Here is an 18,276-nt window from a genome sequence, read left to right as displayed (position 1 = left end):
ATAAGGACAAGTTAAAGAAAACTCCCAGTAATTCTCTTTTGTACAATATTGCAATTAAACCTGAAAAATCTATAAAGAATTCTCCATATCTGAGTAATGAGCAATTCCCCTTCCTCTGCTGTATGTGTTACTATAAGACAGCTGACTGCAGCAGGAGCCTCCCCCTCCACCCTACATGCAGTGAGACTAGTAGAGCTGAGCCTTGTCTCCTTGATTAAGAGGTCAGTGGTAAATTAGCCTCTTATGTTCATTACAGGATTTTCAGCCTGCCGTTTTCTCAGAATGCTTCTGGATCATTTAGGCTGTTTTTAGGGCTTTTTCTCATGTTTGCTGGCTGTATGTGCAACTGACTTGTGTATACGGAAGAATTAGGCCTCATGTCCACTATGAAATTCGGTCCCGCGCGGATTCTCCATACAGAATCCCGCAGCGGGTCCCTCCTTTCCCTCAGACAGGGGCCTATAAATTGATTATACTCACCTGTCTGGACGCTGCGGGTTCCCGTCTGTCACAGCCAGATCTTCTTTCCCCCTGCCCGGCAGATATGCTCGGCACGCCGGTAGCGTGCCGCGCGCATGCACCATGCACTCCCTTTTTTTAAACCCGCTTTCCCGCAGCAGAGCAGAAATTAAGCTGCGGGTGTGCCGAGGATACGGACGGCTTCCATAGGCTGCAGTGGAAGCCTGCGGGAGCCGTCCGTGTGGGAAACCCGCAAAAAATGGAGCATGCTGCGGGTGATGCCATAGTCCAGCTGACTGCGGCATGATAATAGGGGTAAGGGCCTATTTAAAATTCCAGTCTCGCTGCTTTTACAGTGAAGAACCCCCTTCTATGTTGTGTAGAAACCTTCTTTCCTCTCAACGCAGAGTGCCCCCTTGTTACAGTCCTGGGTATAAATAGATGATGGGAGAGGTCTCTGTACTGACCTCTGATATATCTATACATAATTAGGTCGCCCCCTCAGCGACCTAATTATGTCTAGATATATCAGAGGTCAGTTTAGAAAAAGTTAATGAATTCAATTTTGATAGCCTCTCTGGGTATTGTATTCTGCTCATTCCACTTATTACTTTAGTTGCCTTTTTAAAAATTTTCAGGCTCCGATATGTCTGAGTATTGTGTACAGTGTGCGGCACCAGTATTCCATGTGACTTGACCAGTAAAGAACAATGTTCTCGTCACTTATCAGTGTTAAACCTCATTTGCCACCTTTCTGCCCCCAACTTATCCAGATCCTCTTGAAACCACATTCTGTCCTCATGTTACTTTTGCATAGTTTTGTATTATCTGCAAAAGTTGGTTTTACTGTAAATCCTTCTACAAAGTGGTGAATATTTTAGAGACTATGGCCCAACACTGCCCCCTGTAGATGAGTATTGAGCATGTGGATGGAATACTGGCCTAGTGTGGATTTCTGCTGTGTTTTTACCATTTATATTTCTGCATTTAATGTAGAGGGGTGAAATCCGATACAAATCTGCAGCAAAGTCGACGCATTGGCCCATTTACATAGGACGAGCTGTGGGTGAAACGATGCCTGTCAGCTTGTCCCTGTGATGCTGTTACACAGGAGCCAGCAACGCTCAGAGAACTCTCCCTCCACCCGCCTCCATTCACATTAAGCAGTTCAGAAGTGACCAGCTGCTGTTTTATACTGAACAGCTCACCGTCTGCATGCAGAAACTGAACAACTCTCCTTCAGTCGCTAGGTGTGTTTATGTAGGACAATGATTGCCCAAATTCCCGCGGGAGCGTGGAAATCTGAACGATAATTGTGCTGTGGAAAAGAATCATAAGACCTCCAAACTTTGCTACATTACGGCAAAATTCAGTCAGATTTGCGGTGGAAAAGTCCTTTGTGTATGCATGCCCAAATGAAAAGAATCCATAAACTGACTAAAAGCCTGACCCAGGTAAAGCTGTGCGAAATCTAAAGTGGTGTTTTTCAAATGTAATGAACCTGCTGCACATTTTCACAGCAGAAAAATTAGCGCCAAAGTCCGCGCAGTTTGTTGGGCATTTTGGTACTGCTCCAGAGTTCATTTCACGCCTTCAATTCATATGTTGGTAATGTTCTTCATTGGAAACCAAAGCATGGAGTGGAGTGTGATCATGTCTCAAACAACAGTAATTGTGGACACAAGTAAAAACACAAAGTTGGTGCTATACCATGAGCCAATGGGAAGCTAGGGGCGTGACAAGGGGCGTCTACTGCAGCTAAGGCTGTCAGCCCCTAGCTTCCGGTGGTAACAAGGTACAATAGTACCCAATCATTCAGTTTACATGCTGAACCTGTCGGGCCAATCATGTTCCATCCTCCATTAAAGACTTTAGACTCCTTAGTCTATATTTGTGTCACACAAGGAAGTGATATGGATAGAACTTGCATGTGAAATGAACAGTTTTAATGGGCTAAATTGCATGAGCAATTTCTCTCTGGCCAATGGTCTGATATAAAAATTGCAGCATGTTTTGGGGGTTCTGTTCATGAATCGCCCACTAGTTTCTATGGGAGAAAACCTCACACTCCGCAGGTAAGTCTTGCAAGTACGATGTGTTTTTTTTCTTTTCTATCTTTACTACTGAAATAACATGTGATTCATCTGCTCGATGCGATTTTCTTGAAAATTACATCGCAATCACAGGAATAATTGCTTGTTTATAAGTGCTTAGACGTTTTTAACCACTCAAGTGTGAACATGCGGTACAGAATATCCGATCAAAAGTACCATATCCTGCGCTAATATCCCACTATAATAACATCTAATTAGTAATGCACCTCTCTAGGATGATATTCTATGTTCTCAGAAAATAAAGCTACAAGTTACCCAGTAAGTTTGTATCTGTGAGGATGGGAGAAACTATCTTTAATTCCAAAATCGTGGTTCAAATTCTTCGGAAACCAAAATCCAACATTGTATGTCCACTGCGGCTCTCCTAGCTATAACCACCTATTACCCAAAAGCAATACAGTGTCTCATGCATGTCAGCTGAGCCGTGTATGACGCCCCCCTGAGAGGGCTGACTAGACCAACGGTGATCAGCAGATTCCCTTACTGTGACCACACAAGCTGAAGTCTCTTGTTCTGGGTTAAACTGGTCATGCCCAACTGTTGGCTGTGGGCATTTGGCATTGCTTTCCACCTTTTAGTTATTACAATGGGAGCTTTGCAGCAGATATCCTTGCTGCGTGCTGCGGGTCCCTCTAAAACGAGTGTCGTGTGATGTAGTCCATAATGTCTTGGCAAAGTTCAAAGCCAACAGGCATGCAGCAGTCGTGGCCCAGTGGCCTGCCGGTGTGTCTCTGCCGATCACCCCGTAATACTATGTCTTGGTGTGCCACAATGATTTCAGCAGACTGAATCATGTGGATTAAAGATTATGTACTTCACAGGAAAATGTCTTTGAATAAAAGGACTCCACTTTTACTCTGAAGCTGTTTGTGGTTAAATACTATAAAACCACAAAAAAACGTGCAGCATTTGTTCTAATACCACGTTGTGGCACAAATCTGTTTCCGTCTTCACCTCCCGGTCGGCTCTCGGGCATGGCTTTCCCAGTCTCACTGTTACTGGGCAGACTTCTCCATCCCCCTCCTCTGTACAGTCAGCTGTCTGCTGCCTCTCCTGATTGGCTGGCATAATGTAGGCATACAAACCAATGGAGGAGTTTATGCAGATTGTACACTCATGCAGCTGACATCGGACAGGCTGGTGCAGATATTTGCCGGGAGAGCTGACGGCACCATGGCTGCAGGGGGCTCCCTCTCCGGTATGCTTAAAGGAGATGTCCCGAGGCAGCAAGTGGGTCTATACACTTCTGTATGGCCATAATAATGCACTTTGTAATGTACATTGTGCATTAATTATGAGCCATACAGAAGTTATAAAAAGTTTTATACTTACCTGCTCCGTTGCTAGCGTCCTCGTCTCCATGGTGCCGACTAATTTTTGGCCTCCGATGGCCAAATTAGCCGCGCTTGCGCAGTCCGGGTCTTCAGCTTTCTTCTATGGAGCCGCTCGTGCCAGAGAGCGGCTCCGTGTAGCTCCGCCCCGTCACGTGCCGATTCCAGCCAATCAGGAGGCTGGAATCGGCAGTGGACCGCACAGAAGAGCTGCGGTCCACGAAGGTAGAAGATCCCGGCGGCCATCTTCAGCGGTAAGTATTGAAGTCACCGGACCGCCGGGATTCAGGTAAGCGCTGTGCGGGTGGTTTTTTTAACCCCTGCATCGGGGTTGTCTCGCGCCGAACGGGGGGGGGGTTTAAAAAAAAAAAAACCCGTTTCGGCGCGGGACATCTCCTTTAATTTATATACTCCCCAAGACACACTGTAATCCTCTGCTTTCACCTTCATGGAGCTGACATGTTGCTGGAGCAAAGCAGCTCCTGTTACTATTCCAGTTTATATTCTTAGCCAATTAGGCCTTATGAAAAATTGAAAGGTACACGAACATGTGTACAAAATTATTTTGTTTGGAAGTAGATCCGTGTTTTTAGTGACTCAGAACTGGACTAGTATTAAAAAAAAGTTTTAGATTTTAAGATGCATCCAGAATCCGTATATAGAATATTATTTTGTATGTTGCGGTTCTTGTATAGAATTAGTGTGACACACCTTAACACCAGCTTGTAGGAACCACTCCTTAGTACTTGAGGTTACAGCAGATTTCCCATCATGCCATAGACTTGGGCAAGTGGCTACAGAACGAAGAAAATTGAAACTGATTTATTGCAGGACTTGGAACAAATGTTTCATTTAACTGCAGAAGAAATGCAGAGGTTTGTGCCTTCACCGTCCGTGGTGCTGCTAACTTTCTGCTGAAGAAATTATTTCTTAAAAATGGATTTACAGAAACTTTTGCAAGTAGTTTTGTTTCCTTGACTGACGGCATAAGGCCTTGCTGACTGTTTCACTACTGTGGAGAACTGTCAACTATCTAGAATGCCAAATTGCACAAGTACTTTATTATACCGACCCTTCTTGTACATACAAATGTCATATTCAGATGTTTTTTACATTAGCTGGCGCTCAAGTTCTTGTGTAAAATGACAGATGTAACTATTGGCATAGGTGGTCTTTGAGGCGTTTCCAAGCTGGTTTGTAAAGCCCTTCATGTGATACCGTATACGTGATACTGTGATCTGGCTAACTTCAGCTCTACAAGTGTTTAACTCTGCGGCCTCCATAACTTTCAGTTTATGTACATGTGGTGAAATGTGTTGAGGGCTGTGAACCAGATCTGACTAATCCTAAACGCATGGCCCTCTTAGGCCGCCTGCAGACGAGCGGGTCGGATCCGGCAGCGAGAATTCTCGCCGCGCGATCTGACCCGAGCGCCTGCAGGGACGAGCGCGTACTCACCCGCGCCTGGCGGCCCCGGCTCTTTCATGTGCCGGCTGCCGCGCAGCCGGCGCATGCGCAGACCGGAGCCGGCGGCCAGGTGAGTGCGTGCCCCGCAGAAAATTAGAACATGCCGCGGTTTGTTTGCCGCGCGAGATTTCGCGCGGCCAAACCGCGGCCGTCTGCATAGGAGTGCGTATTTTAATGCACTCCTATGCAAACTTTCAGCGGCGGAAATCCCGCGGGAAATCCCGCGGCGGGATTTCCGCTCGTCTGCACGCGGCCTTACCGTCATGTCCTGCACATCTGTTCTCCCATCTTACACCAAAAGGAGACTAGGAGCACATGGGATAGGGGACATTCCTGGGGAGAATACTAGGATTGTGTTCCCTCTCCTATTTGTGCCTTCACCCAATTCACCTTTTAGGCTAGGTCAAACATTTGGGGCTTCCTGGGGTTTGTCTGTCATGCCTGGTGACATGGGTGCTTGCGTTGAATGAGATATTATGAAAGCCCTGGGCCTAACAAATTGTGTCTTTAGTCACAGGGACCTTATGTATGCTCCAGCAGATGCCTGCGTGTTTCACATGGATAGGCAGTAATGTCACAGATATATTGCTTTCATTAAAAAAATATAGCAAATTTAGCCAAATGGAACAAAAATGTAAAGAAAATTTTAATAAAAAAAGCTAGCAAATGTTGCAAAGAAAAATAATTTTTGTTAAAACATTTTTGCAATGTTAATAAAATAAAGAATTTATCTGCACATAAGAAAAAAAAATAAAAATGGTCAATTACTTTATCTAAAGATTCCCCCTCTCTATACTGATAAGCATTTATCCTTTATGAATTTGTGTATGTATTGACACATTGTCAAATAAAATAAATCACCTAGAAGTTGTTTTGCTGTAAAACGCAGCATGCAGTTCCATCTCGGGCAGATATGAAAGTGATTAGAGTTGTGTGACTTAGATAAAACGGTCTTGTCACCTGAGGCCCTAAAAGTGGCCTATAAAAAGGCTCTTGAAGGCTCCTTGTGTGTAGTGATCTCTTCAGCTTGTGTAGAACTTGACAATTAGATGCCTCTACGACCCAGAGAAGAGATTTCACCTCGTTACCAGAGTCGGAGAAGTGGGGCATTATTGGGATGTAAGAAGCTGGATGGTCATATCTACGAATTGTCCCCCACCTGGGCTGTTCTGACCAAACTTTTAGGACAAGTGGATGTGTGAGGGCACACAAGGCAACCGGGCTCAGGATAGAGGATTGTCCAAGCACGAGCAGCTCCAACTATTCTGTTTTCTGCCATGCAGAGACAGGTGGCGGCGCTGCAGGCCCCCGTGTCTGTCGGAACAGTTTCTAGGCACTTGGCTAAAGGACATTTTGCTCTCATGGCACCCATTATATGTATGGCCTTTGACACCTACCGTCGTCTGTGTTTGAAGTGTGTCGTGAACAACGAAATTGGACTACTACTGAGTGGAACCAGGTTTTAGTCAAGGAATCCAGGTGTAGTTTGGGCACTGGTGGCCGTAATCTTTTCTTGAGACCTCAGTGAGTGCCTCAATCCTGTCTGCCTTTGCTGTGAAGCAGCACACTGCCTGCACTGCTGGTGTGATGGTGCCATCGCATAGGACAGTCTGTCATACCTAGTAGTGGTACGAGGAACAATGACAGCTCAGTGATATGTTCAGGACATCCTGCAGCCACATGTGTTCCTCTCATGGCGGCTTCCAAGCAGCATTTTCCAGCAGGATAATAGGCCGCCCACACAAAGGGGTCACAGGAATGTTCCCACAACATTGTCACTCTTCTGTGGCTGCATGGTTGCCAGACTTATCACCAATAGAACATGTATGGACTCCAATTTTCACAACCTACAAGTTTGCACAACCTAGAGACTCGGTTACAGCAAATGTGAAGCGATATGCCATAGGTACCATACAGAACCTGTATACCTCAATGTCTGCCAGTATCACATCCTGTAGCCAAGCTATAGGCGGTACAACAGGGTACTAGAGCTTCCTTAAAGGGGTCTGTTTTCTGTAATAAATGACCCTATTGTAGTCCCTTAAATCAACATTACAATCAAGAGTTTCATTCAATTATGACAACTTCTTCTAAGTGCTTGATAGATATTAAAAAAAAATGTGTATGTAGTATTGTACAGTACAAGGTGCTAAATGCTATTCCATGCTAAATTTGTCAGATGGCTCAGTCTGTAGCCCCTTTCTTACACAACTCTCATCTAAGAGGAATCTGTTTTGACTTGAGTTTATTTTGTTCCCCTCTAAGAGTGCACGCAATGCAGTTTTTTGAAAATGAGCAAAAGTATCCATAGTCTTTAGGGCCAAAAGTGTGCTGACACGGCAGACGTCTGTAAATATGTGGTAATTGCTGGCTAAGTAATTTGACCTAATTTCTTGTTTTAAAGGTTTGAGATGGACACAGCAGAGGAACCTCAGAAGAAAATATTTAAAGCCCGCAAAACAATGAAAGCAAGTGATCGCCAACAACTAGAAGCTGTACACAAAGCTAAAGAAGACCTGCTTAGACCTACAGAGCAAAAGCTGGTCAATGGGATTCATGAAAATGGCAATTTGGATGTAAAGTATACCAACAATGATAAAGAGCCCATGGAGGACACACACAATGTAAATGGCATTATAGATATTAATCATGATTCTCATGAGTTTCCTGTTGTGAAACTATCTGACCTGAGAGAAGGCTTAAAACACATTAACCAAACTGGTGACTTAAAGCTGGCGCTTAATCTTGAACTTAATGAAAGTGCTGTATGTCCAAAAGATGGTGATAAAGTGGGGCCTACTGAGGCTGTTGTCCAAACCTGTTCAACTAAAGAAGAACATGAAGAAATGCTTCCTCATGGCAGCGTCAAACAAGAAGACACAAATGAACTGTTGCTGGAGGATCAATCCCTTGAACCTGAATTTCCAGAGGAACAGACTCCGTCAAACCTTCCCAATGAGGAGAAAAGTTGCAGTGTTTTAGAGGAGAAAAGTATGTTGGAAGATGAACCTCTTGTGGAGGATTCCATTGGCCATGATTCAGGAAATGACCTAATGGACAGTATTTCAGAGAGTCCTATTGATAAAGCAGAGAACGAAATAGAAAAGAGTGATATTAAAGAGCCCCTTGAATTAGAAACCTTAGATTCTGCTGATATTGCAGACACGGATGATCTCTTAGTTAAGGAGCAGGAAAATGACACCAGCAATGAAGAACTACACAATGCAATACAGAATATTCCGGAAACTGAAGACACTGCTGAAGAGCAGGAAAGTTCAGAGCTTTTAAATGGGTCGCACGATACAAATGTTTCACCAGATATGAATGTGGCAGAAAATGGGTCAGAGGGTAAAATGGAGGTCCAGGAGATGGAGAGAGAACAGAATGATATTGGGGATGAGGTTATATCGAGCAGTAGTATGGAAGTTGACCAGAACCCGAAAAACCTAGAGCAAAATTCTTGTGTGGCTGCAGAAGCTCCCTTTGATAAATCTGTGTCAGATATACAGACTGAGTCTGCAATAGAAAATGCAGATGAGATGGAGACTGACGAGATTATACCGATTCTTGAAAAGCTTGCACCAGTGGAAGACGCACAGTGTTTTACAGAGAGCAAGGCAGATTTTGAAACTGTCCCTGATAAAGAAGAAAATGAAAACCTTGCAGTTTCTCCAACTAAGAACACCAGCGAGACGCTGCCAGCGGAAGCATTCTTGGTACTTTCAGATGAAGAAGAGCCCAGTGGTGAGAGCGCAGCTCTGAAAGACAACGTGGTAACTGATCAAGGTAACTTTCTTAATTCACCATTTCTTCTTTCATTACTAAAGGGAAATGTGTCCTAAAATAACAGCTTGTTCAAATTGGCTTTTTATATATATTTAAGGATTTTTCTTTGTTTTAATTTTCCATCTCACGATTTATATTTAAAAAATTACAATCCTGCAGATTTCACCTTGTTCTTCTGAGCCTTTTTTAAAAAAAAAAAACTAAAGCCAGTAACCTAGTCTAACGTTGGAGGTATTAATCGCTTTGATCTGTGCATGCAGTAATATATTTTACCAAAGCAGAGGGCTAAGATTTAATTGCCGATTCAAAGAAAGGGAGTCCAGCAGCAAAACTGCACGTGCCATTTAACATGCTTTATACTTGACTATATATGATTTTACATACAGTAAACTAAATGCTAACCCACACAAATACATCACCCCAGATATAAATGAATAGCTTTAAAAATCAATGAAAAAAGAATATGGCCATAATAGAAGGGGGACATGTGTTTGGTTAGTGCCAACAATTATACAAGTAGATGTACATGCAGGTCCAAGGGTAACAAGTGACCAAAACTGTAATAAGTAATGTGTTAGTCCTATATTGTCAGCTGAAAGAATAACTAAAGGCTCTAATCACTTAGTTTATCATACTCTTTAGTTCCGGCACAGGAGATTAAACAGGTGGGAGATTTATATGTGCTAATGACTCATGGTTTCACCTTAAGGGTGAATGCACACGTGCGGATTTGAATTGCGGAATCCAGAGCGGATTCTGCAGAAAATACCGCCCATAGCATGCTATGAAAAACCAATTCTTCAGGCACATGAGCGGAAACAAATTGCAGTTTTCACTCGCGGATGAAAAATAGCATGCTCCATTTTTGCATGAATTCCACGCAGACTGCTTCCATTCAAGTTAATGAAAGACGTCCATTCTGTGGCAATTGCAGAAGGTTCACAGATTTAGCGTCATTGCTAAGCATTAACACGGGGAAAAGCAGGAGCTTAAAAAATTACTCTGTACTGCGCATGTCCGACAGCGAGTCGTGCAGACCATCTGCAGTACAGATGGTGATTTAAGAAAGCAGGCACTCGTGGGCGCTGCTGCTGCCAGTACTGGATTCTGCATGTGGAACCGATCCGCCCGTGCGCATAGGGCCTTAGTCCAGCAAATTGGTGCTTTATGCCATGATGACCTCCTTCATGGAGAGCATGCACTTATCCATGTGGTCTGAAGTGCTTGTGGTGCATAATCATTACACCATCTTGCATGCAACCATAGCAGCTTGTATATGGTGTGGCAACCCTCCCAAGGAAGGGAGTCGACACTTAAGCGGTGTATACCTGTATCAAGTCATGGGGAATATCGTAAGTATGGTGGTCCTGAAAAACTTGATAACAGCATAAAATACGCTTAAGAAAAGACAGCGCTCCTAACTTAAGTGTGATATATGCAAAAAGTTGTAGGTGAAATCACCTGACAGGTCTGTGAAGCCCAAAGAAAAGGCACATCAGCATATCTAATATCCAGAAAGACATCAAAGCAATCAATCAGAAATGCAGGATTGTTCTTTCCCCATTCATAAGGAAATCCACTCTGGAGTCTGCTAGTCTCCCCTCAAAAAACAAAGTTACGGTCATATGAAGATATAGCACAAAGAAAGTACGACCCATGCAATGCCTGACATGCACTGAAAATTTTCACAGCAACGTCCTACTGATTTCATTGTGGGAACCTTGTGTAATGTGTGCCTGTACCTGGACAGGTGAACTCATATTCCTTAAAGATCACTCTTCAGCCTTCACCTCATTACTAGTGAAAGGTAACACGAGAGTCTCCATTCCCAGTAGGTGATGGCCACAGCTCACCTGATCGTCCCCTGTAGGTCATTGCTCATGCCAGGAATGCTCTGCCATAGAAGTCGATGAGAACCCTCCTGTCCGTTGTGTGATTGGCTAACCTTTTAGATATATGCTTTATAACACTGTCCTATAGAGGTGGCGGCCCTCTTAGTCATGCACAGAAAATAGAACTTAAATCTGCAATCATAAAATAAAAATGAGAAAGGTGTCAATCTGGTTTTGATTGATAAAACATTCTAGGTGGTTCATTCACTTTAAATATCTCAACTTTTTAGTATGTTAACACAGCAATTGACATTTCAATATCTAAGGTACTGCAATACATGTAGGAAGAAGTAGCCGCATATGCAGTAGCTTTCCAACCAGATTGTGACTTATTCTTTTTAAATACGCAATGGAAATTGAATGTAAGAACCGTCTGATTTGCTGTGGGAACTCCTCCACATCACTTCTGCTAATACTTCAGATGGATCTTCAGCTTGAAAAGGATTGGCTTGTTTAAAAGTTTGCATCTACAATTGTGACTTGTTTTGAGTTACATCCCATTCAAAGACCCGGTTAATTTCTGGGTAAGGGCGATAAGGGCACTTTCATACTGGAAAGAATATTCCACAAAGTTCCAGAGCCTCTTTTGTCAAAGACCGCACAAGTCCCCAGGTGTAAAATGCAGACTTGAACACTATATAGCTGTTAGAATTCTGCCATTTTCAGTTCCACATAAAAATCAACATGTTGGATGTGTGAATTTTGGTGTAACTTTAATTTATTCTCTCAGGTGGAATATTCCATCCCATGTAAAAGCGCCCTAAGGCAGTCTACGTTGCATAACAATACTTTGGAAGGATCTGTGCTCTCCTGACCTGGCATCCTCCAACTTGGAAAGCAGTGTCTGCAGTCAACTAAAAAAAAGTTTGACACAGCCAAAGTCCTATTGACAATCGCATGAAAAAAAGCGCAAGAAATCGCAAGTGTGCAGGAGCCCTAAGCCTGAGAGAGAATCCGAAGGCCACCTGTCCGTGGCCAGACGATATTCCGACGAGGGGGGAGCACTACAAGGTCTCTGCGATGAGCCTATATTAATGGGCTCACTGCGGAGAATTGCTGCATGCCGTGATTTTAATCACCCGAGTGGAAAGTCGCTATGATTCTCTGCTCGTGAGCAGTAGGCTGCACTTTCCATAGTTAAACTATGGAGAGCGTGTCATGTGAGCGCTGCGTGCGATTTATCACCGCGGATCTCTAAATGTCACCTTGCACGTGGACAGCCCGCCTAAGTAAGTTCGAAAGCTCGCTGTAATATCATGTATTTTTGTTAGCCATTAAAAGGTATCATATCTACAAGATTACGGTACTTGGTTTCTCACTGAGAACAATCATATTTTGGATTCAACTAAAACCGCACAACAATTAACATAAATGATCACCTGCTTTAAAGACATTGCGTGTTCTTGCATAGGCGTCATGGCGTTCGTCTTACAGGCTCCATACTGGATATAGTTGATTGGCTCTGGGTCATCGGGTTTTCTTTTGTCTTCGGCTTGTTTTGCTGATTACAGTAGTGCGGAATACAATATCAAAACAAGAGAAAACTGAAAGAAATGTAGAGATGCATTGGCTGCTCAAAGTAAGGCTCTTCTGTATGTTCAGAAATGAATAAGGCTGGAAGTACAATGTGCAATAATTGGGTTAAATGGCAAAATGTGTTCATTTTAATGTGAAATGACTTATTATGGTTTACTATTTATGTAATGATGCAGCCTTTGATTTTTAATCTTTTTTTTTGCTGTATTTTCCCCCTACTTATGCACTTTGAAGCTCCTTTTTCTCAGGATGTCCTGTGGCTTCTATTCGCCTCATTTTTATTATTTTTGTCCTCCTTTTTTTTACCTTTTGTAAGTCCCCTTACTGTTTAATTGGTATTGCATTATACCTCATTCTAACAGGCAGTTTATCAAGATGTGCCACATCCATGCATTGATGGACAATCTGACATGGCAGTCCTTCGGAAGAACCCAATCTGCCGTGTCACATGAACACATTGGGATCTCATCGTGGGGGAAGGGGCTGTTTCAAACCACCAAACACTGTTAACAAGGTTAACAGCTGCGACCAGCATTCAGGCTGATCATAGTTGTTTTGGGCAGATGTTGGTTGTTGCGCCATAAAAACCCTGGATGTAAATGTATGCCCTGGGGTGTGAAGGGGTTAATAAAATAAAATTACTCAAATTATTTTCTTCTAACCTTTTTTAGCGGCTGATAATGTGAAAGATGTTGTTGAAGAGCCAGAGGAAAGACCTGACGAACACAAAGAGCCAGAGAATAAAGATGAACCACAAGCAGAGAGAAGTAAGCCTACCAGTTTCATTTTCAGTACAAAATGTTTAAGAAATGGATGTTTTGGTAATGATCAATTCGCAGACTGGAGGCTCCATTGTTAGAAGAAGCTAAAAGACTCGTCCCTGTCTCAAATATGGTCCTGTAGGAGACTGGTAACTCACTACTGTAAAGTCCTCAGCTTCTCTTAGTACAGCTCCTGCCCCCTCTTCACAGAACCTCAGGAGCTTTAGGTCTCTGGACCAAGGTGCTGGATTAATGGCATTTTTATTGGGGATCTTTTGCCACTAGCTGTTTCCTTGTATACATTAATTATACTTCACTGCCCAATGTAGGAATCAATCTGGAAACTGGAATCTAAATTTCCTACTATGCATGCTTGTTTTCTAGTGCTTTGGTGTTCCCTATCTAGCTTCTGTACCTCCACATAGACATTCAATTCATGTAAATACGGACGGTGCAGCGGGTCCTGCGGTATGCAGCACAGGACTGTTTCAGACCACACTCTGTCTGCACCATTATCAGAACAAATTGTGTTGGGGAGGGGGGAGAATTGGCAGCAATTAACTATATTCTCTTCAGTGCTGTTCCTGCATTACAGATGACAGCGCAGAGATCCCTGTATTCACTCCCCATGTTCAGCTATGCAGCTGGCCAAATACAGATTTTCCCTATCAATGCTCCTCATAGCTGAATAGGCATGGGGAACCATTTCAAAGGTCTTTTATCACTAAAAGCATGCTATGAATGAGGAGTTAATTCTCTATCTAAAGGTTTTCCCTAGACTTTCTGAAAACTCCTGAGTGCTCCAAAAATGTAAAACAACCTTGGTAATACCTTTCTCACATCAGCTTTTGTGTGTTTTCATGATTCTACATTTTAAAGAGTGGGTCAGATAGGATGCATCAATGGGCTGAATGAATAGCATAGTTGGAATAATGCTTGCTTTGTTGCAGGAACAATTTCATTGTGTGTTTTATACGTATATCTGTAGGTGAGATTGATGTAAAAGGAGAAAGAACAGAAAAATAATAAAAGATCTGCTCTTGCACATTTACTGTGACATGTTGATGTGTTGGTGTAAAGAGATGCTTTTAAAATTCCTCACTAAAGCTCAGTTGGACGGTGTTTAGAACAGGGGTGCATATCTTTCTAGTTGAGGGCTACATTGCCATTCTGAACCACTTACAAGGCTGCAAAGGGTATTCCCATCTGAGAAATTTATGATGTATCCTAAGTATATGCCATAATAAATTGAAGTTCCACTTCCAGGGTTTCCACCCAAATGTTGATCCACAGGAAGGTAGAAGCCAATTTTCTCCATTTAAGGAGAAAAAATTCGTTCCCAACTCCAATCTGGCAATCAAAATCTCCGGAACACCAATCCTTCTGAAGTTTTTAATGATTATTACATATAATGTATCGCTCAAATTAGGCGTCCAGGCCCCTCTTGAACTATTCCTCAGACAGTTCCATAGTCTTACTGCTCTTACAGTAAAGAACCCAATTCTATGTCTCTGTAGAAACCTTCTTTCCTCTAGACTCAAAGGGCGTCCCTTTGTTACAGTCCAGGGTATAAACAGTTCATGTGGAAGTTCTCTGTATTGTCCCCTGATATATTATACATAGTTACTAGAGCGCCCCCTTGCTACAGTCCTGGGTATAAATAGATAATGGGAGAGATCTCTGTTCTGACCCCTGATACAGTTGGCTCTTTCGTGTAGATGAGGTAACGGCCTGGCATTTCAAAAGTCCTATAAACTACAGTGGAGCTGCCTGCAAATACGATGCCTCTAACTCATTTACTAACTTCTGGATGGCTAAACGGGTCAAGAGACTCTGTTGCTAATTATATTGGGGACCAGACATGGCTGCACAATGCACCCTTAATTCCTGTTGTCCTGCTATGTGCCACTCCTCTTCACCCTGACATGGAAACTACATGTGAGCAGCCACATGTAGATATTTGTGTCCAGATGATTGCGGCCGCACAGAATGGCATTGTGGGCTGCGTGTTGTGCATTCCTGGTTAAGAATAATCTGGTGTGAACAATTACACATGGTGCCGGTCACTTTGTATGTCTATTATTATGTAACCTTATATTTAACTTAATGCAAAAGGTCGCATGACCCTTGTGGAGGTGGCTGCGGTGGCACATATATATTGACTCCTCATGAATTACATTCGTGTTCATTATGCTTGTCTGAATAGGTGAAATTTCCCGCCGGAAGCGGTCTAAATCTGAAGATTTGGACAGCCAGAGCTTAAAGAGGAGACGGTTTGAAGGTGACGAGTATGAAGCAGAACTAAAGGTCAAAATTACAGCAGGCGATGATCTGAATGAAAAACTGCAGAAGGTACATCTATTCTACTCTACACCTAAAATCAGATTGTGTAATGTTCAGACTTTTGCATCAAGGCACTCTTAACACTCCAGTCAAAACTAAAGCCATTACATGACCTCACACAAGACCGGCATTTCATATACAAATCTAAAATAGAAGTTCGAGTAAATTTTGACATGTATTAAATAGTGCATGCCTCTTAAGACGTGGTACATTTTGATCTGTCAGCAAATCCTTCACCTGCTGTACACTTGCACTGCAATTTGCAGATTTTTCTAGCTTTAGAAGTAGCCTGGCAAAGTTCACCATGCCCCTTCCAATAAATTCTGTCCACTTTTCTGGACTACCACAGTCACAAAAGTGTTGTGTGCTGAAGATTACAACCTTTATTTTCCCCTCAAACGCTGGTGACCCCCTATAAATTACCACACCGTTTGCACTGTAAAAGTATTTCTGTTACATATTTTCCACATTGTAGCCTCAAGTGGTTACTCTGTAAAACATGAATTTTCTTTTCAGGTCATAATTGAGCGAGTTGTATAATGAAGTATCTTTCTTGTATGCATATCCACAGCCAGGTACACATAACTAAGCTCCTCTCATAGTGGTAAATTATTTACAACTTTCAGTTATAATTGATGCATAATCAAGCTTGACAGGCAAAGATAAGGTATTCCTACATCTTGACATTATTAGAGCCTCAACCTCTACCGAATGGCCATTTGTTAGAGTCCCACATCTAATGGCGCAGTAGATCTCCTCCTTTAACCAGAATTGCAGCATAGATGGCCTACGCAGACAGTATATCTTCTTGTGGTTGCAACAGATTAGATGGAGGTGCTGACATGTTCTGACCAGCTGACAGGAAGGGGTCATCGATTCATGTGGCTTGTGCCAAATTCTGACCCTCCCATCAGCATAGGGGCAACAGAAATCCGGATTCCTCTGACGAGATGTTTTTCTGCTGCTCAGTCATCCAGTTTGTGTACTCTTTTGCCTGCTGGAGTCTCTCCTTTCTTTTTTTCTTAGACCTCACTAGCGTTGGAACTGGTCACCTGATATAGGCCATCAGTGTTAAAGAGAAACAAGTTGTGTATTTGGACATGCTTGTTAGCGCGCGCCAGTGTTGTATTCAGCTGTTATTTTGCTTGACTGTGCGCCACCTGTTTGTCAAAATGATTCTTGACATCCTCTGATTCTTTACGTCGGCAAGTTGTGTATGTTCACAGGGGGAGAAGGATGCGCAGAAGGTTTTCTTCTGCTCTGATTAATTGAAGTTTCAGACAGTTTTTTCGCTAGTTACTGTCAGCTTGATGGCCCAGGAGAGCGTGTTAGTAGGGATCTCTATGCACTGAAAAATCTGCCAATTCATCTCTGTCCTGGCTGATGGCAACTAACATCCTCTTTTAATCCCACTTCTGATATTTCCAGCACCCTACAATTTGGAGTGTAATGCAAAAGGGCAGAGAATAGGCTCTGCTCTCTGTCAATCTACAATCTGTCCCACGTTTTTCTCTTTTGCCCCACATTTCCTGATTGGCTGCTTCTAATTGTTCTGTACACAGGCAGGTTGGCCAAATAGTACAAGTCCTCCCGAACCTATATTGCTGCTCTATAATAATAAACAAGTTATATAGGAGAGAGCTAGTGTAATATTCGGAGTACAAAGACACCAGTCTCCCACCCCTCCTTAATCTCTACTTATATTCTGCATTATAGTGAAGACTACCATGTTCCTATATCAGGCTGCCGATGTCTACTGTTAAAAAATATTTCAAATTAAATTGTGTGCAAAAAATGTTTTTCTCACTTTCCAACTAGAACTTGCGTGCATCTCGTGGTCCAGTGCATCTTTTATACTGTCAGGTAATTCATCCATATTCCTTTTTAGGTGATCCAGAGAATGTTTGAAGAAAAGCTTAGTGTCTTGAAGTGTTTAGAATTTGACAAAGCAATAGCTGAACTGAGGTCACGAGTGGAGAAAATTGAATGCAAGAAACATGAGACGGCTCTGCATTCCATGCAGGTAATGCTTTTTGTAAACTCTACTTTCTATAAGCAGCATTGCATGCGCTGCACACAATGTATTGGGGAGAACAGGTTTTCCTAAATCTTCTTTTTTTTTTTTTTTTTAATTTAGGCTAAAATTTCTCGTTTAACAAAACGCTTTGGAGCGGCGAAGGAAGACTTAAAGAAGAGACCAGAGGTAAAATACATTATCCTAGCACCACTGGATTCTGAATTTCTAGAATTCTCCCCTAGAACAGACAATAGACTTCAGTGTAAAAAAAAACCTGATTAGTTTTGGTGAGAGAATTATACTTGTTAAAACTGCACAAGAAAAGTTTGTGTTTACTTAAGGTGGAATTACACATTAGATGGAAGTAGGTTGATGGTTGAACAACCATTCAACAAACGTTTGGCGAATAATCGTTTCACAGGCACATCCATACATGTGTTAGTCCATATTGGCCGCTGCAGTCCTTTTAGCTGGACATACAAGTTCAATGACTCCAGTCAATGGGCCAAAGATCTTTCTGAGAACATTCTCTCAAAGATGGATTGTTTGTTGGATGAAAGATCCTTAATT

The 18,276-nt window shown here is 42.6% G+C and overlaps 1 protein-coding gene across 4 annotated transcripts in view; it reads left to right on the top strand.

The window, feature by feature from the left end:
• Positions 1-18,276, top strand: part of ATF7IP (activating transcription factor 7 interacting protein) — a 46,490-nt gene that overhangs the window by 13,480 nt on the left and 14,734 nt on the right. For all 4 annotated transcript variants that reach the window (XM_066596221.1, XM_066596222.1, XM_066596219.1 and 1 more), the window contains exons 2-6: positions 7,776-9,157; positions 13,257-13,352; positions 15,553-15,698; positions 17,578-17,712; positions 17,827-17,892. In XM_066596221.1, coding sequence (XP_066452318.1) covers positions 7,783-9,157; positions 13,257-13,352; positions 15,553-15,698; positions 17,578-17,712; positions 17,827-17,892 — 1,818 coding nt within the window. In that variant the 5' untranslated portion in view covers positions 7,776-7,782. The remainder of the gene's footprint in view (positions 1-7,775; positions 9,158-13,256; positions 13,353-15,552; positions 15,699-17,577; positions 17,713-17,826; positions 17,893-18,276) is intronic.

Source organism: Eleutherodactylus coqui, chromosome 3 (genome assembly GCF_035609145.1).
Source record: "Eleutherodactylus coqui strain aEleCoq1 chromosome 3, aEleCoq1.hap1, whole genome shotgun sequence".
Classification (NCBI taxonomy): Eukaryota; Metazoa; Chordata; class Amphibia; order Anura; family Eleutherodactylidae; genus Eleutherodactylus; species Eleutherodactylus coqui.
This window is presented reverse-complemented; position numbering and strand designations above follow the sequence as displayed.